The following is a 23,312-nucleotide window of genomic DNA, read 5'->3' on the forward strand; positions in this document are numbered from 1 at the left end:
CAGCAGTGGCAGCAGATGGGATCCAGATCTGTTTGCCAGTGGAGCAGGGAGCCGGTCACTTTCTGTTTGTGTGTTTACTACACACGATTACCTTCCACGGTGTGTGTGTTTTTTACAGCTCCTTCTTAAGCAGCTTGAAGGAAACAATCTTAATTCTCCTCCGCAGGCCAGTGGAGCCTGAACACTACCGGGGGGACGAGGTTTGATCATTTCCTGCTGGCGAGAAGTTTAAGGATAAACACACACAAAAGTCTGGGAAAGCACCAGAAATGTGTTAACAACCATGTTCATTTCACGCACTACTGTTTGCTGATAAGAATTAAAACACGGCTTAGCTCAGAGTCTCACGGGTCCAACTTCGGTTTCAGACTTTAGATTCTGAAGGTCAGTTCATCTGCAGCGTTCTTCAGGAAACCAGAGAAACCTGAAGACTGAGAGAAACTCATTTACTGATTGTACAATAAAAGTTTTCATGCTGTTCAGGCTGAAGTTTCAACACGTGAGTCCCATTTGTCTGAAATATGTAGAACAGTGTTTTTGCCAACTATGTTTCAGACATATGGCATATTACTACAAGTTATCAAAATTTATCAGATTTTACTTCTTCGGTTGGCCTGAAATTTGATGGGAGCAGAGTTATACTTTAAATTAAATCTTAAATTTGAAAATTCTAATCAGAATGGCAGTGGAGCACAAACCTCAAATATGCCAAATAAAACTTTAAACAAGATTCATGAATTATTTTCTAGAGAAGCCAGGAAAAAAAGTCAAAAATATTCCTGGGCATTTCTCCAAATCTGATTCAAAAAATAATGGGTTATTAATTGGGTCAAACTCCACAAAAGTTCATAGACATTTGGACAGAAGCTTTTTCAAAATGCTGCTAACTAACAAACAAAAAGGCCCAGACCGCTCAACAGTCTCCTTATTGAACCACATTCAAATTCACTAGTGTTGCATTTCTTATTTTTGGATCCACTCCTAATGACACACTGACTCATAAACATCTGGTTTTCATCAGGATCCGTGAATTATTCCCTGAGAACTTTGACGGTTCTTCTCTGACCAAGTTTTCATCGTTCCACCAAGTTTTGTGTTATCCTGCAAACTAATAGAAGAATTCAGACAAATCCAAACCTCCTTGGTGGAGGTCAAACTATCTAAGTTGTAGAATGAAGTTGGAGCTTTTAGAAAATAAAGGTTTGAACAGATTTCAACAAGTTAAATTTAATATATAAGTCAGAAGTGTGTATTTGATGGATGAACAGCTTCTGAAATCTTTTATCAGTTTTTTGCAAACTAACAAATTCAGACGTAAACATCCAACAAACTACAGATATCTGTTCATGGCTCAGTGAAAAGAAGCAGATCTCTGTTTTTGTTTTTTATTTAATAAGCTGGTTCATAAATTATCGCACATAAAAGATTCTTTTCAATAGTTACAAAGTGGAGGAGCAACTCGAGTCAGCGCCCGGGAAACAATAAAACAAATGAGAAGAAGATTGTTGACAGTGGGACTTTTCTGGAGGAGTGAGCTCGACACACTCGGGTCACACAGCGGAGCGGGGGGGTTGGCGGGCGGGGGGGGAGGGAGGGGTTTCAAACTGTCCAGCCACCGGTGAAGCTCCCGCTCGTCTTCGATCCTCGGGACTCGCAGCAAACAAAACGGTGACATGCGGTTTTCAGAGCACATGCCGACAAAAAAAAACAAAAAGCAACCGAAGGAATGCTTGGTTCTGTTCTCCAGTGTATGCAAAAAAAAAAATGTAACTGAAAAGGAGTAAAGAAGGGAATAAATTATAAAATAAAAACAGCACTAGCTACATGTGTAGATCACGGAAAACAACAAAACTAAAAACGTACTGAAGTGGCATCTTCTTGGCTCAACGCCCCCCCCCCTTCTCCTGTTGACTCGTGATTGGACGAGAGGCTGAACGAGAGCTCGACGCTGCAGGAGCGTTTTCAATATTTCATTTTGACTCGTGATAAATCCCCGGTTCCTTCATCATAATTCCTGTAATCCTTTATTCTGTCCGGAGACGTTGGCCCCGCCCCTTTCCGATAGGTCACACCACGGCTGACCGGTCGGCTTCGGGGGTTTTCTTTCTTTAAGAAGACTGTTTTTAAAAATGAAGGGGAGGTAAAGCCACCTCCCTGGAGCGGGTCCGAGGAGGCGATGGGCGTCGGTCACTGACTAAAGCTAGTTCTCACGCTACGAGGCCGAAGTCCCTCCCTCGCACTGGTCCGAGGTCAGAGGTCGTCTCCGACTGACCGGAGCCTACTTGGATATTTGAAGCTGAACTTGCTCCAGGAACTCGACGAGTGATGAACCCGACTCCGACTTGTCCTCCACCAGGTGCTGGAGGATGGAAGCTTTCGCCGCCGCGTCGTCTCTGCCGGAGAGAGAAGAGGAAGAACAGGGTTAAAGGGACCGGGAATCATTGGAGAGGTTTCTGGACGAGAGACATAACAACACCGGGACTTTGGTTCTGATATCAAAACAACAACCAGACTCTCTTCTGAATTACTTTCTTTCTATAAAACTAAATCTTCTCATTCAACCACAAAGGGAAAGTTTGAAGTGCTTCATGTCAAAATCAGCAGCTTTGTCTTTCTTGATTTCCTTGAACACATTTACAACTTCAACATTGATTATAATTTAACCAATGTACACGTTCGGAGGAGATTTATGTAAGGAAACCTAGGTTTCTAAACTGCTAGAACGGCCTTTTCTGACTCTGAACAATAATATAGATATGTACTTGTTCGACCAGACCTTGTGATTCTCACGGTGTTTTCATTTCACGGATAGGAGTTATAGATTTCGAATTATAGCATTTTGTTCGATATCAAAACAACAACAAGACTCTCTTCTGAATAACTTTCTTTCTATAAAACTAAATCTTCTCATTCAACCACAAAGGGAAAGTTTGAAGTGCTTCATGTCAAAATCAGCAGCTTTGTCTTTCTTGATTTCCTTGTGCAGGGTTCATACACATTTTGACCAATGGATTTCCATGACTTTTCCATGACTTTTCAATAACTTTAAACCAAATTTCCATGACCGAACATTTTGTGAAATCTCGGTGTATACGCGAAAAAGTGACAAAATGTAGTTTTCAAACTAACAATGAGAATTCCAAGGCATACAGTATACAGTAAATGACACAAACCCAAGTATGCCTGCTTATATTTTGAGAGTATTTCTTTAAAAGCATATGAATTATTTAAAACTCGGCATAAATGATTGAACGACATGAAAATATGAATATGACAAATTTCCATGACTTTTCCAAAACTTTTGGGAGATTCTTTTTTTCCATGACTTTTCCAGGCCTGGAAAAACACATTTTAAATTTCCATGACTTTTCCAGGTTTTCCATGACCGTACGAACCCTGCTTGTGTCTTGGAATCTTGTTTCTTCTGATCTCAAGATGACTCAGCTTGTCTAGAGCATCGGCTGAGGGTTCAGGTTCAACAGAAACACTTCGGACCAGCTCCACCCATCAGGGATGAGGTGTGGCTCATCAGCTCCTGTCACATTTTTGCTTTTTCAACCATTTCGTAAACTTCCTCTTGTAGTTGTATTGTTGTTTTAGATCAGTGAGTCCTGCACGTCACCCTCCACCTAATCAAATCCACTGTTTGTTCTCTGTTAGCTCTCAGTCCATCTGTCTGACATCAGCGCTGCTCGCCCAACAACACTGAGAAATGTGGTTGAGCAACAATGCTGTGCCGCGGAGGGGAGAGAGAGGAAACAGAAACAATAGGTTCCCTGTGGAAGCCTCTGCCTCCTCTGGCAGATCGGTGACCTCAACGCTACTACGTGTTTACACTGGAGATTGTTTTCTGTCAACCTCGGGCCGATCACTGCAGGGAGACAGTTTCCACTCTGACATGAAACCGGTCACACCCTGTTTCTGTTCGGCGCTGGGTGACAGCGGCTCGCTGGGAAAGAGGGAAGAGCAGCTACAGTTCTGTCGAATAAAACTGCTTTACAACAAATAATCTACGTTTGTATCATCTTATTCTTGTTGGTTTTGATGTATAACTTCAACATCTGTAACCTCACTGGCTCCATCCGACCTGGGAACTCACCTCTCCCTCATTTCTCACATACAACCTGTATATCCTGAATTTATCTGGAGTTCAGTGCATTTCCGAAAGCAGCTTAATTTAGAAAATGTTCATATTTTCTACCACTTGAGTTCAGACTGATCCTCTTTTCATCCTCTCATCTCGATATCCCGCTGAGTTAGCGCCACTAGCTTGTTAAGAACCAACTCTTGATATTTAGAATTCCTTGAAATTCAACATTTGGGTGGAAACCTGCTTTGTGACATTTTCTACCACCGACTCTATGCGACCCTGGGAACTCACCTTCTCCCTCATTTCTCACATAAAACCTGTATATCCTGAAATTATCTGAGTTCAGTGCATATCTGAGAGCAGCTTAATTTAGAACATTTTCATATTTCCTACCATTTCAGTTCAGACTCGCTTGTTAAGAAACATCTCTTGATATTTAGAATTCCTTGAAATTCAACATTTGGGTGGAAACCTGCTTCATGACCCTCCCACACTTTCTACCACCGAGCATGTGGATGTGAGATCTGTTAAACCGTCAGATGTTGGTCCAGATGTGCGGCGCTGCTTACTTGAGGACGTGCAGGGTGCAGCTGAACGCCCGGTTGTCCTGCAGCCAGTCGAGGAACGCTCGCACCCTCTCAGACAGAGTCGTCTGCAGCTCAGGAATGTGACTCTGGGATTCAGAGAGAACGAAAGGGAGAGGCAAAAACATCAACAACATTGTTTTCACTGCAGCGAGTTTCTGACGGGAAACAGATTCAGTCGATTCGCGCAGCATCTAGAAACATGCCTGTGGTCTGAAATGTGGGGTTTGCATGTAGGTGGGTGGGTGCATTGGCCCGTGTGTAGAAACACAAACAGTGCTGAGCTGTTTGTTCTGGGTGTTGCCATCGTGCCCACAGTGTGGTAATGACAGAGTTTTCTATCTAGCTGTTTGTTAAAGACAAGCTACAACAGCACATTTGTTTTGCTGCACTGAGTTATTTCTTTGAACAAAACAGAAATGCAGTTCCCCGACTGTGACTCATGTACAGTGCTGCGTTGCATCATTCATGCAGAAACTGGGCGGTGGCGTTTCTGTCAGATTTAAACTGTACAGCAATATTTCAACTTCCCTAATCCGAGTCAATCTCAGTCATTTCCTGAAATGTTGGATGTGAAACGCATCATTTCTCAATGCACTTTTCTTCAGTAGAGAGCTGCTCATTTACAACAATCAGAGTTGGTGTCACTGACCATGTTGGGGGGGATCGAGGCGTAGTTGGAACAGCCCAGAACATCTCGGATGAACATCTCGTTGCAGCATTTGCCGATCCACAGATAAAACACCTGCAGACGGAAACAGAGTCGTGTCAGAGCGTCACGTTCAAAAGTCTTTAAATCTCTTATTAAATCTGAGCTGAGCTTCACCATAAACTGTAAATAAGGACGGATGATGAAAAAATGAACACTAACAATAAATGTTATAAGGACCTAAAATGAGAGAAACCTTTTATATCTCCACCTACATAAACTGGCTTTACATTTCATCTTCATCTACAGTCTGTTTGCAACTAAGGTTTCATCTTATTTTCTTAATTATCTAAATAAAACTCTGTTAAAATGTCTCAGAACCCAAGTTGATTGAGTCAAAGATCGAAAGATATTCAGTTTACAACGGATAAGACAAGGAAAGCCTCCAATCCTCACATCTGCTGCAACATCACTAAATTGATTATTCGATTATCAAAATTTGACATTAATCATACATTTTCTGCATTCTTGAACTAAATTCTTTCACGTCAAAAACTGCAATAATTCCATTTCCTATTTTATTATCGTCTTGAGGTGGAAATTCCCCTGAAATTAAATTACACCGACACTCAGACTGGGCCGATCCTGCTGCTGCTGCTGAGCTCCGACATTTGAGGAAAACATCTCTCTTGTGATTTAATGAATAAATAATACAGGAAGCGTACGTTGCCACAGTCCATGAGGAAAGCTCCGTCTTTAGTCAGCCTCTCCCCAGCCAGGTGGAGCAGATGAGGCTGAGGAACCACCGTGTCGTTCAGATGGAGCGCCCCCTGCAGGTCACACAAGATTGGTGCGACTGATTAGCTGGAGGAAACTAGCAGCAAAATCACCAGATTTATAAAGTGGATAAAAAGTGTTATTTCCTCTTTTCATAGAACAGTAAACACAAGCTATATTTAGTAATCAGGACTTTAAAGTAATCTGAATGTTTAACGTCCCCATTTAAGATGATTATAATAATTAATTCGCATTACAATTTTGGAGCTGATCCGGATCAGTGGACAGATCCAGGAAGTTTTATAACATTCTTAAATAGTGCTATTGTGTGTATTGTTATTTCTACTTCAGTAAAACAAATCTCACTGGTTGTGACTGTTGTGGACTTGAACCAGTTCAGCAGATTACATGACTCACCATTCAAATATCCCTTAGTTCAGTGGAGTCCTACCTGGTCTGTGATGTTGTCCAGCCTGTACAGGTCGGGATGAACCATCTGCATCATCTGCTCCAGCGGCTGCGTCTTGAACTCACACATGGCGAAGACCCGCTCGTCGAGACGCGTGCTGGTTCCCGTCCGCAGCGCTTTCTGGAGACAGATACACAGGTTCCATTTTCATGTATTTACTCATTCATCTGATGGTCTGATAATAAAATATATGTTTAATGGTCGGTTTGTTCCTTAATGTGACCTGTTCGTCAACATGGACACACCCTGCATGTATGAATGGACAAGTCCTGGGTGGATGAACAGTCAGTGAACATGTAGAAGAGTCAGTATGACTGTAAACTTTGCCTTCATTAGTGTGTGTGTGTGTGTGTGAAGGACTTTTGAGGTGTGTCCTACACACACACCTCATACAGGGTGTTTTTGGGGTGTGCAGAAATTACGTCAGTGTGTTTTATGATGTGTAATATAATTATTGAGGCGCATTACTGTGTGTTTTGTTGATACAGAACTTAACATGTTTCCGTCTGTGTGTCTGAAGCTGTAATGGACTCATGTGACGAGTGAATTTGTGTGTCTCACCTGTTTGAGCAGAGCGAGGATGTAGAGAGGGAACAGGCGCATGGAGGAGGGCACCACGATGCCCAACTGATGCATGTTGGACACGTTGCTCTTGTAGGAGGTCACCATGTCCACCACGGCGTTCACCAGAGCGTCCCGGGCGTCTGACAGGCTGGACGATATCGACCGGTCGATGGCTGGAAAGAAGAATATACCGTGGTTTTAGTTACAGGCCTTCTTCAGGAACATAAAATCTGAGTCTCCTATAGCAGTTCAATAAAAATGCCTTTTATGCAATTTTGCTATTCTTAAGTAAACATCATACATCATTGTCTACTTTACCATGAATTATTAATTTCTATTGATAACCATTTTCAAACCTTGCGAAAAAGTTTTAGATCTTGGAATATTTTTTTCCGTTCAGCACTTTTAATAATCTCTGTACATTCAGGCACCAGGCAAATGGTCACCTATAAGGAAACAGATAATACTTTTGAGAGAGACTCACCCATGTTGGCCAGAAGACACGTGATAGCTTGGACATCAGCTCCAGCGTACACGTCACTCAGCTGGTTGACCACCGGCAGACACAGGGTGTGAACTCGAATTCGCCTTTTTCCTACAGAGACACACAATCCCACAGCTGCTTGAGTTTCTTATTCGTTGTAAACTGCCTAGAAATTAACCATCAAAAACTTATCAAATAATGTCTCATTGTGGAGTAAGAACTTTATTTAACTCTGCTTCACAAGTTCACATCTGGAAATCTGTTTGAATGAATACAAGCTCCTGTTGTTGGCTAATGGAGCCGGTGAGCTTTTAAAAGTCTTAAAGGGACTATGAGTTATTACAGAGGTGATGAATGATCTCTGCTCACTGAGCTTCACAGATTCCCACATCCAGAGTGCCTGTACCTTTGTTGGAGGTGTAGAGCAGCGCGGCCTGGAAGCAGGCCAGAGACGAGTCTGCCAGAGAGTCATCGATCGACATCTGGACAGCGAAGGCAGAGTCTGGGTTCACGTTGGCGAGCGACAGCAGGTCGGTGGAGCGCACAAAGAAGTTCCCATGGAACGTATGGATGGATAAACCTGAGAGGGCGCACAGAGGAGGGTAGTGAAACAGAAATAATGTTAAAATACAGTCAGGTAGAAAGATGGAATCAGACGGGTGAACGTCTGAGCAGATTTTATGCTCAAATGCAGCTTGTGAGCATTGAGTCACTTTCCATATCAGGAAATCCAGCGTGTAAAACAGCTGCCAATCAAATGCTATCTAATCTCGAGTGACCCAGGAAATACAACTGTCATACGAGATAACAAACATCTGGAGGGGCAGCCTGAGCCCCAATCCGCTCACCTTTCGTGCAGCGTATTCTCATAACCGCCTCAAAGCCGATCTTCCTGGTGAGGTAGCGCTCCAGATCCTTTTGGAACTTCTCCAGCTGTGCAGGGTTTTGGGTGTAATGAAAGGAGGGGTAGTAAAAGATGCTGCCTGCTGAGTATTTGGAGATGCAAGCTGGAGAAGAGAAACAGGGAAACAGGAAAGGTTTTATTTAGAAAAGAGAAAAACTATAAATGTACAAACTTACTAAGTTAGGAGGGAGGCATTATTACCTAGTGAGGCCAGGTCAGCGTACTGGGAGCTGAGCAAGAACAGATCCACTCCGATCTGTTGTCCTGAGCAGTCCAGAGCCAGCTTCTTATAAAAGTCTGTGGCCGGGCCGAGGTGCTGAACTCCCTGCAAAGAAACAGACGTATTATTTATTATCTGATCTGTTTACAAAGTACAAAAAATCAACAGCAGGTTCGGGTCAGGGGCATATTTCATTTTTGGTCCAAGTTTCCTTGTTTCTTTCGGCCTCTGAATCCTCCAGAAAGTTCAGAATCTAAAAAACAGAGATTAATTTTCCCTGCCAAAGAAAACACATCTGTTCTTTATTCGTTATATTTATGATTTGTGGCCACATTTCTGCAGCAAGTTCCTGGCAGCCGGGTTTTGTGTCACGAACCAAAAACATCAAGACAATAAATATGAATCCAGACTGAATCTACACAGAGAGGAAGAGAAATCATCCTTCTACATTTCATCGCTGGCATGGTTTCGCTTTAGAAGTCATAAATCTCAGCGAAATGGTCACCAAGCTCATTCAAGATCCCAAATTCCATTTGAAAAACGCAACTGGCTGGGAAAACCATAAAATAAAAACACTGCAGCTAAATTGTGACAGTAGACATCTTCAGAAGGAGAACACACACAAATCACTGCTGAAGAACAAACACAGCAGCACCCACAGAAACTCAAACTTCCAATAACCACAACAAACATCCAGAAACACTCCTTCCTCTCTCCTCACCTTAGTACTGGAGCGCTGGTTGGGGTCTTCTCTGGATTGCAGCAGACCAGCGCCCAGCGTGGGCAGCTGCGTCTGGAAAATCGTGATGCGACCGCCCGTGGGAGACATGAGCTTGAAGGCCGCCTGCAGCGCCGGGCCGAGGGCACTGTGGGTCTCCTTGGTCTGACTGAACATGGCCGGCAGCGAGGTGAGCAGGTCCTGCACCAGCTGGAGGAGAGAAGAGAGAGGGGGGGGGATTTAAATCAGGGAATCGAGGAGAGAGGGAATCGTTGCAAATGATGAAAGAAAAGGAACACGTTTTCATTAAAAATAGAGAAAAGAAGCAGAAGAGAGACACAAATGAGACGAGAGCAGATGCATGAAGGTGAAGGGATTAGAAGAGGGAATAGATGGATGGAGAAGAGAGGGAGCGACCAAAAGAGAGACAAATAGTAAGAGGCAGTAAAGGGAAAAGAAACAGGAATGTAGGAAATAAAAGGAAATGGTGGAGACGAGAGAAACATTAAAAAATGGTCATTGACACATTTGTTTCCACAAAGCAGGACAGTTTACCTCTCTGCTCTCCTTCAGGTTCACCATCAGACTGTCGTGAGACGGAATAAAGACATCTGTGAGAAGAGAGAGGGACACAAGCCAAAGGAGAAAACTGAGAAATCGCAAATTTCACAAAAACATGGCCAAGATAAACCGGTTTCTATTGGATATTTAAAATAATGGAGAAATGCTCGGCTAGGGATAGTATTAAAAGTGGTCAGCTTCCTTTCTAATTGTACTTTGAAAACCCTCCTGAAGTAAAAAACACTTATTTCACATATATGCATCATATTATGTGTAGAAAATGTGGATAAATGTATACAACTATCATGATTTCTTATAAATGTATCTTTATGATTCAAGGAAGACCAGGTAGTCCAGTATTATCATCCTCAGATGTTAAAAACAAAACGTTAAATCTAAATCCTGGCTCCCGTTAGCAGACGTACCGTCTATGTCTGACACCACCAGCATCTGAGGCTGGGACAGTCCCTCCTGCAGGTTGTAGAAGTGGATGGTGCTGTCGAAGGTCAGGAAGCCCACCCTGGTGCGCGTGTCCCCGGGTAACCTGAAGATCAGAACATGATTGATCAGGTTTAGATGGAAATGCTTTAGAGAAACGTCTGTGACAGCTGTTCATAACATCTGCTTCTTGACATCCTCTACTTGATCTTAACAGACTCATCAACCAGCCCCTTTAACGTAACATCAACAGTACTCACTTATCCAGGTTCTCCAGAAGTGATTCACAGAAGTACTTCAGGTAGCCTGCTTCCACAGCGTTGTGACACACGTCCAGGACGAACAGGTAGACAGACGGCTGAGGAGGTCTCAGCTGAGCACACAGGTCAGAACATGTTAGTGAGGATATAAAGAGCCGGAGATGATATAAAAACTAAGCTGCTGAATGTGGAAATGCGGATCTGAAGTTAATGTAAGTTTATTTTTGTAATAAATTCAGTGGAGTTCCATCACACATCTATTTGCCCTCCTGACAGTTAGTAAAGGTTCCTATGCACTGAGACAATACTGCTCTCTAGTGGACAAACACTCACACCACAGGACCAACTTAATAAAATAATTCACTTTTTACAAGCAGAGCATGTTTACCATGTAGTCTGAGGAGGCGATGAACTCCACGGTGGCGTTTTGAACCTCCGGCCTTTTGTGGGGCTCGCCGTACGACCTGGTGACCGGGTTGTACATGAACTCATCTGGAACTTAACGAGGAAAAAACAAAAGTGAGTAAAACATCTGCAAAACTATGCAGAATATAGGGGTGATGGTTAATATAGGACTGGATGCATAAACCATTATTCTCCTACCATCATTGACTCGGTAGCAGAGGTTACACTTCCACCTGCGCTGGTCCAGGAAGGTGACGAAGGGATTGATGTAGGTGCGACAGGAGCGACAGCGCACGATCGTGTTGGATGTGATCACCGGTAACTGCTGCAGGAAGGAAAAGGGGAAAAACAAGAATACAAAACGTGTCTTGTGAGCTGAGCATTTCAAATGTTTCAAATTTTTCCATCCATGCTGCAGGCGTTGGTTCACACCTGCAAGTCTCTGAAGGGATGGAGGAGGAGGCCCAGGGGGAGCCGGGCCTTGTTGAGTAGAGCCTGCGTCTGGGGGATGCTCGTCAGCGTACACCTGAATGTCCTGATCAGCAGAAACACACAGGGAGAGACAGGAGGGGCTTAGGTAACACAGCCACACATTACATCATGACCGAGTGTGTGAGATAAAAGTGTTATTTTAAGAAACAGGGAGAAATTCAGAGGAGCAGGACAAGAAAAAGACAAAAAACTAATGTTAAAATAGTCTGATTTTTAGTTTGGTAATTTTACATTAATAAGGTTTTTGTAATATAATGTGCTATTTACCCACAACTAGATAAAACTTGGAACAAAATTGGTAGATAAAAAGTATGTGTATCCCGCATAGGGCTGCTCAATTAATCGAAATATAATCGTGATTACGATTATTGGGTCAAACGATCTCCAAACTACTATAATCGAGTTGAAACGATTATTTGGCATTTTTTTCTAAAGAGACGCGCATTCGCATTTCAGTCCCTCCCCTAAAGCATTCTCTCTCTCTCTCTCTCTCTGTGCTTGTAGTGGGGGGGCAGATGGGGACATTTAATATTGAGAGGAAATTTCAAAGTTCTCAGTTACAAAGTGTTTTTATGGAGAGTGTTAATGTTGCCATCATTAAGGGTTTGAATAACCATGCACCGATATCCTGCATGGTTTCACGGAGGAATAAGACACGCAGCCGTAATCGGTGTTTACCGGAACCGGAAGTGACTGGTACTTCCGGTTAGTCATTTAAAAAATAAGGGCACATATTAATAATCGTTTGAATAATCATGATTTCGTTTTTGTCCAAAATAATCGTGATTATGATTTTTTCCATAATCGAGCAGCCCCAATCCCGCACACTCGACTTACTGCGGACTGCAATTGACCTTCTTGAGGTCACTGTTGAGGTTGGGTTCAGGGGCCTCCAGGGGCCTCGGGGGCAGCAGGTTCCTCTCGTGCATCAGGTTAATCGGCGTCAGGGCCTCCTGCTCCAGCTCCGGCACGCCGCTCAGACCCCCGAGGGCCGCCGACAGCTGGGCCAGTTTGGGAAAAGGCTGAACAAGTGGAAGGGGAGAAGGAGAAATACATTATAAACCTGTAATTAGTGAGAACTGGTGGGACAATGCAGCAAGATCACGATCACAGAGGATAAGATCCCCCCCGACACAGGTCGTTAACATTGCCACCTGCTTGGCTCTGATTGGCTCGTGGTGTTTCTCCAGCAGCTGAAGCAGCCAATCACAGAAGAATAAGCAAAGGGAAAACATCAGTGAACACTTCACACTGTGGCCTCACCTTGGCGTAATGCTCGTAGCCTGACTGGTCGTACTGGTCTTGAGTGGGAGAAGAGTCCGGGTGGGGGGGCGGCCCCTGCGGATAGGCTGGCTGCATGCTGGAGTAACCATAGCTACCATAGGACTGAGCCTGGCTGCTCATATCATTAGGAGGTGGTATAGAATCTGGGGAATACAGAAAGACGTGAGACAGTGTGCAACGTAGTTTGGATTAATGACATTCATGTGGGACTCGTGTCCTTCAATCAGCTTTTCACTGCAGATAAATATCTTGGTTTCTCAAAGTTACACATTTTGACATCAAGGTTATTGCCTGTGTGCAAAGGTCATATATTTGTGTGAATAAAAACCTGCTTAAACTCATAAACAAGACAGCAGATGTCGTGAAGGAGTTTCCTTGATGAGGTCAGATGCATGTTTACCTATTAATTTGATATAAAGCTTGGTAAAGATAGAGATGTACCTGGATAGCTGCCCCCTTCGAGCGAATCATAGCTGTTGGGCACTGGAGAGGCACTGCCAGTGGTGGAGGAGGATGTATCCCCACCTGAGAGAGGAGAAGAGAGGAAGAGTGAATCACAGAAATATAAACAAATGAATTTAATATAATTAAATATCAAGATATGAACAAAGTACAACTAAGAGAAAAAACAGGAGTCATTAGAAGATGAAAGAGCAGATCACTTGGCGACAAGCTGGTCTGTACATTTAATAATATGAGAAAAGATGTGAAGGAACGATGGTCAAGATACAAATGAAAGAACAGGAGGAAGAGAGGGAAAGGAGCAAAAAAGATTAAAAATTCAGAAGAATGAAAAGGAGTTTCTTTTATTTGACTTTGACGTGTGCAGAGGGAGGAAAGGGAAGGCTGCGTGAACACTGAACCAAAAGGATGAAAGGACGCACTCAGGTTTGGAACAAGCTCGTGGTCACATGTTTGGTGGAGAAAGCTCAGGCCTCTGAGGACAGGAAGTATGGAGTGAATGGTGAGATAAGATGGAGGAAAGCTATGGAAGAAATACAGGTTCTAAATGTTATTAATTCTTATTTCCTCTTTAATTTCCTCCTGATTTCCTCAATCTAGGATCATCAACCTTTCTCTTTTACACAATTTCCCATTCATTTTCTTTTGCACTTTGACATTTTCTGAATTCACGACCTTCAAAGAAAAATGCCAAGGAATGTGGCAAACAGGTGTAAAAAGAAGAAGACGACAGCAAATTTATGTAAAGAATAAGTTTAAAGACACTTAAAACAAATGACTTTATCTTTAGTTTGAGAGGAAACTCGTTAAGTTAATTTAACATTAAGGATGTAAAATCACTGGGACCATTTTTTGATTTTTCTCTCTAATCTTTGGTTGTTTTTCTTCTCATGTCAATTCATGAATAGATTATTTTCTCCATAGAGGATTACAAGGTTAGAATATTTGAATGAGCCATTCAATCTGTGCCGGCCAAAAGGAGGGATCAACAAACAGCGAACCAAGGCACGACAGGTCTGTGGCAGAGATCTCATTGGACAGGACACGATCCAATTATCTCCGACTAAATCTGACCAGTAGTCTGCTGGATTATCTGGTCTGCAGGAGAAAGAAGACACCAGAACAGCTAAGCCCTCTTCCTCCTTCTCAAATACTCATCTGACAACTCCTCTTCCTCCTCCTCCTCTTGTGTGATTTGGTTATCAATTTAAAGCTTTTCTATTTTTTTATTTGCATTTCAAGTGTTTATTCACCATTTTTCCATTTCTTATGGACTGAAATTGTTTTTAAATAATCAGAGGACTCACCAATAATGAAAGAAATCCTTATGTTCAGTTGTAAATGGTAGCACAAGATATTTAATTTATGTAATCTATGTTCATTTATTCATAAAATATGATGTAATGGAACTTCCTCTAGTATATACACATCATAAATTATATAACAACATCAAACATCTATGGTCAACTTTAGCAGTTATGCTGTTACTGAGCAGTTTTATCCTGCTTTGTGTGAAATTAATAGATGATTTACATTTTTTAATTTTCTAATCCCCAATTTTTCAACCACAATAATTCACTTAATGTCTGCAATGTGGTGAGTGAAGTTATTAAAATGTGTAATGTTTAAGATCAGTGTATAAGATGGAGTAGAAGCCACCAAATTTAGCTTTTTCCCGAGAGTGCAAGCCCCTGGACACCCCCCCCAACCGGCTATTTATTGCCACTGGATGGCGATTCCACTTGCTCGGGTCAGCGGCTGCTTTTCTTTTATCTGAAGTGACGTGCTAATGAATAATAGCTGTGCTGAGATAACCTCTGCCCATCCTCCCTCACTGGGAACATGCACGGAGAGCCTGGACCGGGCAGCAAGGGACCGGCTATATTTAAAAACACGTTAACCTCTGGCTGACGACACGCGGCCTGAGGGACGATCATCTGCAGAACACCTCAGTCGCACATAACCTAACAGCGAGCTGTGAAAGCACAGAGCAGCGTGACACCAGCCAGATATGTAACAAGAAGAAGTTATGTTTCTTTCCCAGAGAAAAAGATTCCTTTTTTAGAAACTTTCAAATCTGTAATGCTGGATTACGTTTCTGTAAAATGATAGAATGTCGTCAAATGTAAATCCATGCAAGATTAATGCCCCTGGTCTTTTAAAATAACAGTTATCAATAAAGACTTTATAGAGTCAAACATATTAGTCTCATTTTAAAGATGAGGCTGGAAAATGTTTTGCCTCTTTGATGAATAAATCACAAATGATGACTTAATTGATTGTAATTAAAGTCTTGATGCTGGTCTTTATATTTGATCTCATGTTATTGTTTGTGGTGTTTTAATAGTGCTGTATAAATAAAGTTGTTATTATTATTGAATACATTTTATGTCATTAACAACATCCCACCTCTAATGTCATAAAACTCACTCAGCTCAATATTAAACAATCTCATCTACTCCCAAATCGTATCCAGCCCATGAGGTCAGCTTCTACTCTCTCAGCTCTACAGTTGTGTTACGACTGAAAGCAGGAACACAACATATAGATTGTGATCTCCATCTGCAACCAGCCGGATGATCACCACCCAGGGATTACTCAGCAGCACACGAGAAGGACGGCTTCCACTGCACCACAACTAGAAAAGCAGAATGTGGCTTAAGGCTACTTACCCGTTTACCTTTCTAAGATAAGATTTCATATCAGATTTGATTCGTGGAGGAACAGAACAGGGATTTGACATTAGGGAAAGAGCAGTGATGACTGTGACAGGGGGGGAAGAGGGTGAGCAGCAGGTGAACTGTGGAGGGCTGTTGCAAAGGAGATGGAAGGAAGGTGAGGAAAAAGATCTGATTAGCCTACTAGTCCAGGCAAAGTAACCCATTTTGGAGCCAAAAATAGAAGTAATTGTAAAAGAATTTTTTTCAGCATAGATTATTTCTATGAGGTGTCCAGAACAACATACTAAAAGTCCTAAGAAATCCTAGTTGAGGAAATAGGTTTAATTCTCATCAATGTGTGCCAATAAGGCCCGGCAACAATACACCCCAAAAAGACTATTTTTTTCCTTTACTCCTATCAAAATTAAACTTTACACGATGAAAGTAGCCATGAAACGTAACATTTTTTGTATTAAAAGTTTCTTTGAAATTGAATTTATGTATGTACTTGTCATACATATGAATGGTGTTTGCCTATGCAAATTAGGACATATTCAATAAGTGTGGAGCTCATGTGCTTGTTAAATTCATTTCAAAAGAAACTTGTAATACAAAAAAAGTTACTTTTCATAAATACTTTTACTATGTAAAGTTTTATTGTGGTCGGAGTAAAGGAAAAAATTAAGCCTATTTGGTTGTATTTGGGGCATATTCGATTAGTGTATAGCTCATTTGCATATTCAAATTCATTTTCAAAGAAACTTTTAATACAAAAAATGTTACGTTTCATGGTTACTTTCATTGTGTAAAGTTTTATTTTGATAGGCGTAAAGGAAAAAAATAGTCTTTTTGGGGTGTGTTGTTGCCGGGCCTTATATGCACACATTGATGAGAATTAAACATATTTCCTCAACTAGGATTTCTTAGGACTTTTAGTATGTTGTTCTGGACACCTCATAGAAATGATCTATGCTGAAAAAAATTCTTTTACAATTAGTCGGTCGTAAAACGCTACTTTGCCTGGACTATACAGGAAAAAGGGGAAGGTAGAGATAATGAGTGGAAAACTCATTAAGGGTGATGAGAGCAGGAGTAGGAGGGACGATCATCAGACACAGAACAGAAGGTGGTGGTGATCAGACGGGAGTTTTGTATGAGTGGGAAACGAAAACGCACAAATGGCAAAGTTATGTTTTAGAAGAAAGTTTTTAGACATAACTAGGAGAAGTTTAAGGAGATGGTTGAAGTGGTAGAGGAGAGGAGAGGAGAGTTATGGGGGAGTTTAAAAGCTAAAGCAGACCTGCTTCCTCATCCTCCTCATCATCATCCTCCTCATCCTCATCCTCAGAGCTGGATGACGAGGGGGGGGCTGCTGCTGCTGCTGCTGCTGGGCCTGAGGTGGTGGCAGAGGCAGAGCTAGCTCCACTATTAGCAACATATCCATACTGCATGCCTGTTGGAGGGGAGGGGGGGCGGGAGAGGTAGATAAGAATCTGTCAGGACCGGTTGGTCGAGGAGAGAAGGGAAGGTGGCGCTCATGCAAGAAACTGATAAAGAAAGCGTAAGTGACAACTTGATGAGGCGTACTTTAATGGGAAATTTAAAACCATTAAAATTCTGCCAAATAAGAAACTGGTGCAAAAAAGATAACAACTTAAAACGTCCACGTGCAAAAGTTGTATGTGTGCATCATGTCTCTGATATCAGAAATCTAATGGTTTCATTTCCTGTGGTTTCTCTCATCGTGGTTTTCAGCGGTAGAGATTTCTCTGATTGTTCAACGACCTCAGTTTCACCACCAAAGGTTAAAAAAAAAATCACAAATATTGTTGAACATTTTCATACTGAAACCTTGAACTAATTCTAACCACCAAGCGTGACTGTTCCAACATGTCCACTGTAGAGGTGTGTCCTTTAAGTCTCCTGCTATTGTACTGCATGATTTCTATTGCCTGAGGCTATATCGCTCAGAGGACAATTATCTCAGTACACATACAGGTATAGCAGCTTGGATATTAATAACCTGTATATACACACACACACACACACGCTGCATTTTGTTGTCTGTTAGTCACAGGAGCAGCTTGTCAACTTCCATCAACACAAAAAGCCTCCACATGTTCTGAGCTGTCACACCAGAACCTAAAGAGCAAACCTTGTGAAGACAAACCTACCAAAACATTTGGTGTCACGAGTCGTATAAATATCTGGTTATTACCTTGGTGGTGTCCCGGCGAGGAATGGACCGAAGTGGCTCTGGAGGGCGCCTGGTCTGTGTCTGCAGCCCCGGGGCCACCGTAGGAGTTATAACTCTGCAGGGCCTGGTGGCTTTGGTCATAGTGTTGGTGGACTGTGGTCGGGCCTGCAGCATAGAGGAGGACAATGAGAAAAATGAGACATCACGAAAAGTTATGAAAAACGAAGAATTGTCCATGAAACTGTGACAATAAACGTTCTTTTCTATGACAAAATTATATTATTTTGGTTAAGAGTCGTTTCACAAATGCAGGATCAAGACAGTGTATGTGTTTCAGCCAAATAAATATATGTGACTTGAAGGAAAATCTTAAAAAGGCAGCTTAGCCTTAATTCTGAAAAAGTAAATATGGACAGCTGTTTTATTTGGCACACAAATTATTGGACTAACACCAAAACAGCCTCTTGAAGCTGATCTGAACCAGTAGAGATGGGATTCTATTTTGTCATATATTGTTGTTTTTATATTGTTGTTTTATGTTCAGTGCACCAATGACACCAAAGCAATTTCCTGTATGTGCAAACATACTTGGCAAATAAAATAATTCTGATTCTGATTCTGATCACTGTTTCTTCAACACCAAAAGTTTATCATGATGCTCTGGTATGAACTTGTAGTGTTTGTAGGAATCTTGTGGGAAGTTCTCACTCTCCAGCCGGGAGCTGACGACTTTCACCGTAACACAAACTGACACACACACACCTGTGCTTCACCGTAAAACAAACTGTCACACACACACACCTGTGCTTCACCGTAACACAAACTGTTACACACACACCTGTGCTTCACCGTAACACAAACTGTTACACACACACACATGTGCTTCACCGTATATATATTTCTAGATATATACATTTTATTTTCTATTTTAAATTTTTGATATTCTATTTTAATTTAATTTTTTTGTTTGTAATTATTGAGCATTGCTAGAAGAGAGCCAGCGACTGCTTCATTTTATTGTTGTGAATTTAATAATAAAAATCTTGAATCTTGAACACAAACTGTTACACACACCTGTGCTTCACCGTAACACAAACTGTCACACACACACCTGTGCTTCACCGTAACACAAACTGTTACACACACCTGTGCTTCACCGTAACACACAAACAGTTACACACCACGGTGCTTCACCGTAACACAAACTGTTACACACACCTGTGCTTCACCGTAACACAAACTGTCACACACACTTGTTCTTCTACGTAACACAAACTGTTACACACACCTGTGCTTCACCGTAACACAAACTGTCACACACACTTGTTCTTCACCATAACACAAACAGTTACACACACACACCTGTGCCTCCTTGTCCGTTGACCGTCGGCCCCTGACCGGGAGGAGCACCGGCGCCGTACCCGGGCTGCACCGGTGCCGTGGCGGCCGGCTGTAACGAGTTGTACTGGTGCAGCGGTGCGCCCATCTGGGTGGGCCGCACTCCGGGCGTGGGGGGGGGGCTCTGCAGGGAGCTCAGCGTGCCGTACTGGCTGATCCCCGGCCCGGACGGGTAGGACACGATGGGGTAGAGGGGGGGCGCTCCGGTGCCGGGAGCTGCCGCCGGAACCAAACTGGGCTGTTGCTGCTGCTGCTGCTGGTGAGGAGGGGGGGGCTGTGCCGGGGGCGGAGCCTGGTACGGCTGCTGTCCATAGTAGGACCCTGGAGTGGTGTAGGGGGGGGGCTGCTGCTGCTGCTGCTGCTGCTGTAAAGGCCGGTGGTTGTACTGGGTGTTTGACGGTGGGGGGGCAGGAGAGGTTGGTGTGGTGTACGGCTGAGGAGGAGGTGCAGAGCCTGGGGGAGCAGTGTACTGGGGGGGTGCTACATGGTGCTGGGGGGGGTGCTGCTGCTGATGATGGTGCTGCTGCTGCTGCTGGTGGTTGTTCTGGTAGTAGTGAGCACTGTTCGTAAGGGGGGCTTTGCCGGGGATGGTGGGGTAGCTCTGGTGCGGCGGGGGGGCTCCATAGTATCCTGGAGGTGGGTACGTGTGAGCTGGACCTGAGGAGGAAGAGGAAGAGGAGGAGGAGGAGGAGGAGGAGGAGGGAGAGGAGAGGAGGAAGAGAGGTGCAGTTAGCATCAGAGTGTCATCTCAATCACTTCAGTGGGAGGATAAATAAAAACCATAATAAAAACATATGTTCCATTAGCTGCAGATCCCAGTGAGACCAGTACCGAACCAGCAACCCTCCCACCAGCACCAGTAGAACCAACAGAACCAGCAGCACCAGCAGCACCAGCAGCACCAGCAGCACCAGTCCTCCCAGTGGGAAGTGATCTCAGCCTCTTAGAGCTTCTATAGAACAGGAGAGACTGAGATGCTGGTGCGCTAGCTGTCACACTGCTAGCTAACATTAGCCCTGATCCCCTTGGAGTCAGCTCTTAACTTAGCTAGCTAGCGTTAGCATCCAGCTAGCATTAGCCCTGATCCCCTTTGAGTCAGCTCTCAATTTAGCTAGCGTTAGCATCCAGCTAGCATTAGCCCTGATCCCCTTTGAGTCAGCCCTTAACTCAGCTAGCTAGCGTTAGCATCCAGCTAGCATTAGCCCTGATCCCCTTTGAGTCAGCCCTTAACTCAGCTAGCTAGCGTTAGCATCCAGCTAGCATTAGCATAATCACTTTAATTCCAGATTTTTTATTCCGTCGACAGGATTAATTCTGGGTTTCGCTGCTGTGAATAAAACCGGAAGAGACGTTTTATAGATTAAAAATCAATGCTCGGTAGCGGACACACTAGCTGACATAGCATGCTAACGGCTAGCGGGCTGGCTAGCGGCACCAGCCCGGCCTGTGGTACCGTTCTGACGGGGCGGATCGGCTCCTCCGTTCGGCGTCGCGCTGTGGTTGTAGCCGCCGCTGCCGGAGCCGCTGCTGCCGGAGCCCGACATGGCTCGCTCCTCCCGGCCGGGTCACTCCCGCAGGCTCGCGGCCGGTCGGATGCTCATGAGCGGGTTGTAGCAGAAGCCTCCAGCGGGGAGGAGAGCGGTCGAGAGGCGGCTGCTGCGGCCGGGGATGGTCAGTGAGGACCCGGGCAGCCTGAGCAGCTCGCCGGGGCTGAAGCTTCCAGTGTGGATGAGGAGGAGCAGCTGCACTCCGCCGCCTGGTGGAGGGAAGCTGCAAGTGTAGGGCCATCACTCTTAAAGTATTACACTTATAATATATCTTGTTGCTATAACTATTAAATTAACTTAAACAAATATATATATATATATATATATATATATATATATATATATATTATAGAGAACACACACTTTATAAGCTTTGCACCTTGTCTGGCACATTTGAACACTTTTAGGTTTTACTGCCAGTTTTTATTTTCATATTTATCTTTTTAGTGTTTTATTAGTTTTTTTAGGGCAACTCAATAGTAATTCTGCTTCATTATTCTTTATATTTTTCTATTACCAAGCAGAGTGAAGCTGCAAGTGTGGGGTCAGCCATCACTATTAAAGTATTACAATTATAATAGTTCTTATTGCTATAACTATTAAATTACCATTTAAACAAATATATATATATATATTATGCATAGTACACACACTTTATAAGCTTTGCACCTTGTCTGGTACATTTGTACTCTTAGTTTTTAGGTTTTAATGCCAGTTTTTGTTTTTCATATTGATCCTTTTTGTGATTAATTTGAGTTTTCAGGGCGACTCACTTTAATTCTGCTTTATTATTCTTTTATATTTTTCTATTGCCAAGCAGAGTGAAGCTACACGTATGGGGCCATCCATCACTCTGAGAATATTACAATTATAATAGTTCTTATTGCTATAACTATTAAATTAACTTAAACGAATATATATATATATATATTATGGATAGTACACACACTTTATAAGCTTTGCTCCTTGTCTGGCACATTTGAACACTTTTAGTTTTTACTGCCAGTTTTTTTTTCATATTTTTCTTTTTAGTGTTTTATTAGTTTTTTCAGGGCAACTCACTTTAATTCTGCTTTATTATTCTTTTATATTTTTATATTACCAGGCAGAGTGGAGCTGCAAGTGTGGGGCCAGCCATCACTCTGATAATATTAAAATTATAATAGTTGTTATTGCTATAACTATTAAATTACCTTTTAAACAAATATATATATATAAATTATGGATAGTACACACACTTTATAAGCTTTGCACCTTGTCTGGCACATTTGTACTCTTAGTTTTTAGGATTTAATGCCAGTTTTTGTTTTTCATATTGATCCTTTTTGTGTTTAATTTGTGTTTTCAGGGCGACTCACTTTAATTCTGCTTTATTATTCTTTTATATTTTTCTATTACAAGGTTCTGCAGCTGCTGAAGCACTTTGGCCTGAAAAGCATTCCCCCTATGGGGACAATAAAGTATATTTGATTTCTAAATCTGGCAAAAATCATCTCTTCTCATGTTGAGATTAATGTTTGTGTTGCATTGTCCGGGTTCAATAAATAATTTCCTTCTGACTGAAACCTCTTCCAACTTTTAAGGTTATGATATATTGGAAACGAAGACAAATATACATATATGTAAAAAATGTAATTAATGTTTTCTCCAAACCATGAAAGCAATTAGGAAGATAGATAGATAGAGTGAGGGTGATATAATATACAAATAATGGTTATTATTGTTATAATAATAATCATCATCATCATCATCATCATCATCATCATCATCATCATCATCATCATCATCATCATCATCATCATCATCATCATAATAATATTCTGGGCAGATCACAACATCAGCTAAAGCTGAGCAGTACAATACTGCTACCTGGTGGACAAAAGTGGGAACTGAAGGAGCAATCAATCTCTATGAATTATCAATTACTATAATTGTATAAATATAGATTTTTTTTTAATCTTTTTTTTTTCTCAGGGAACAGTACAACAACAGTTCAGTTTTTTGTGGAACTGTTCTGTGCCACAAAAAATACGTTAAGTCGGAACGTAACGGAAACAACAGGAAGTTGCCAATCTTTGACGTTACACATTCGATCACATATATATATAAAATATAGTATTTATTTTTTTAATCTTTTTTTCATTTTTTT

The 23,312-nt window shown here is 42.3% G+C and overlaps 1 protein-coding gene across 2 annotated transcripts; it reads right to left on the reverse strand.

Annotated features, from left to right (window-relative positions):
* Positions 1-1,377: 1,377 nt before the first annotated feature.
* On the reverse strand, positions 1,378-21,326 carry sec24b (SEC24 homolog B, COPII coat complex component). 2 transcript variants are annotated; one of them, XM_061080111.1, is made up of 24 exons: positions 21,070-21,326; positions 19,581-20,273; positions 18,240-18,383; positions 17,322-17,474; positions 13,341-13,424; positions 12,879-13,042; positions 12,453-12,637; positions 11,556-11,658; positions 11,322-11,445; positions 11,107-11,216; positions 10,719-10,831; positions 10,446-10,564; positions 10,015-10,070; positions 9,463-9,669; positions 8,723-8,846; positions 8,466-8,624; positions 8,024-8,197; positions 7,618-7,728; positions 7,131-7,306; positions 6,552-6,689; positions 6,049-6,153; positions 5,327-5,419; positions 4,660-4,763; positions 1,378-2,393 (listed from the first exon to the last, which is right to left on the reverse strand). In XM_061080111.1, the coding sequence occupies exons 1-24, from the start codon at positions 21,158-21,160 to the stop codon at positions 2,279-2,281; spliced, it is 3,645 nt and encodes a 1,214-aa protein (XP_060936094.1). In that variant the 5' UTR covers positions 21,161-21,326; the 3' UTR covers positions 1,378-2,278. The 2 variants fall into 2 exon arrangements, with proteins under 2 accessions (XP_060936094.1, XP_060936093.1); XM_061080110.1 differs by having other exon boundaries at positions 11,322-11,448.
* Positions 21,327-23,312: the final 1,986 nt, after the last annotated feature.

This window comes from Limanda limanda, chromosome 10, assembly GCF_963576545.1.
Source record: "Limanda limanda chromosome 10, fLimLim1.1, whole genome shotgun sequence".
Taxonomy (NCBI): domain Eukaryota; kingdom Metazoa; phylum Chordata; class Actinopteri; order Pleuronectiformes; family Pleuronectidae; genus Limanda; species Limanda limanda.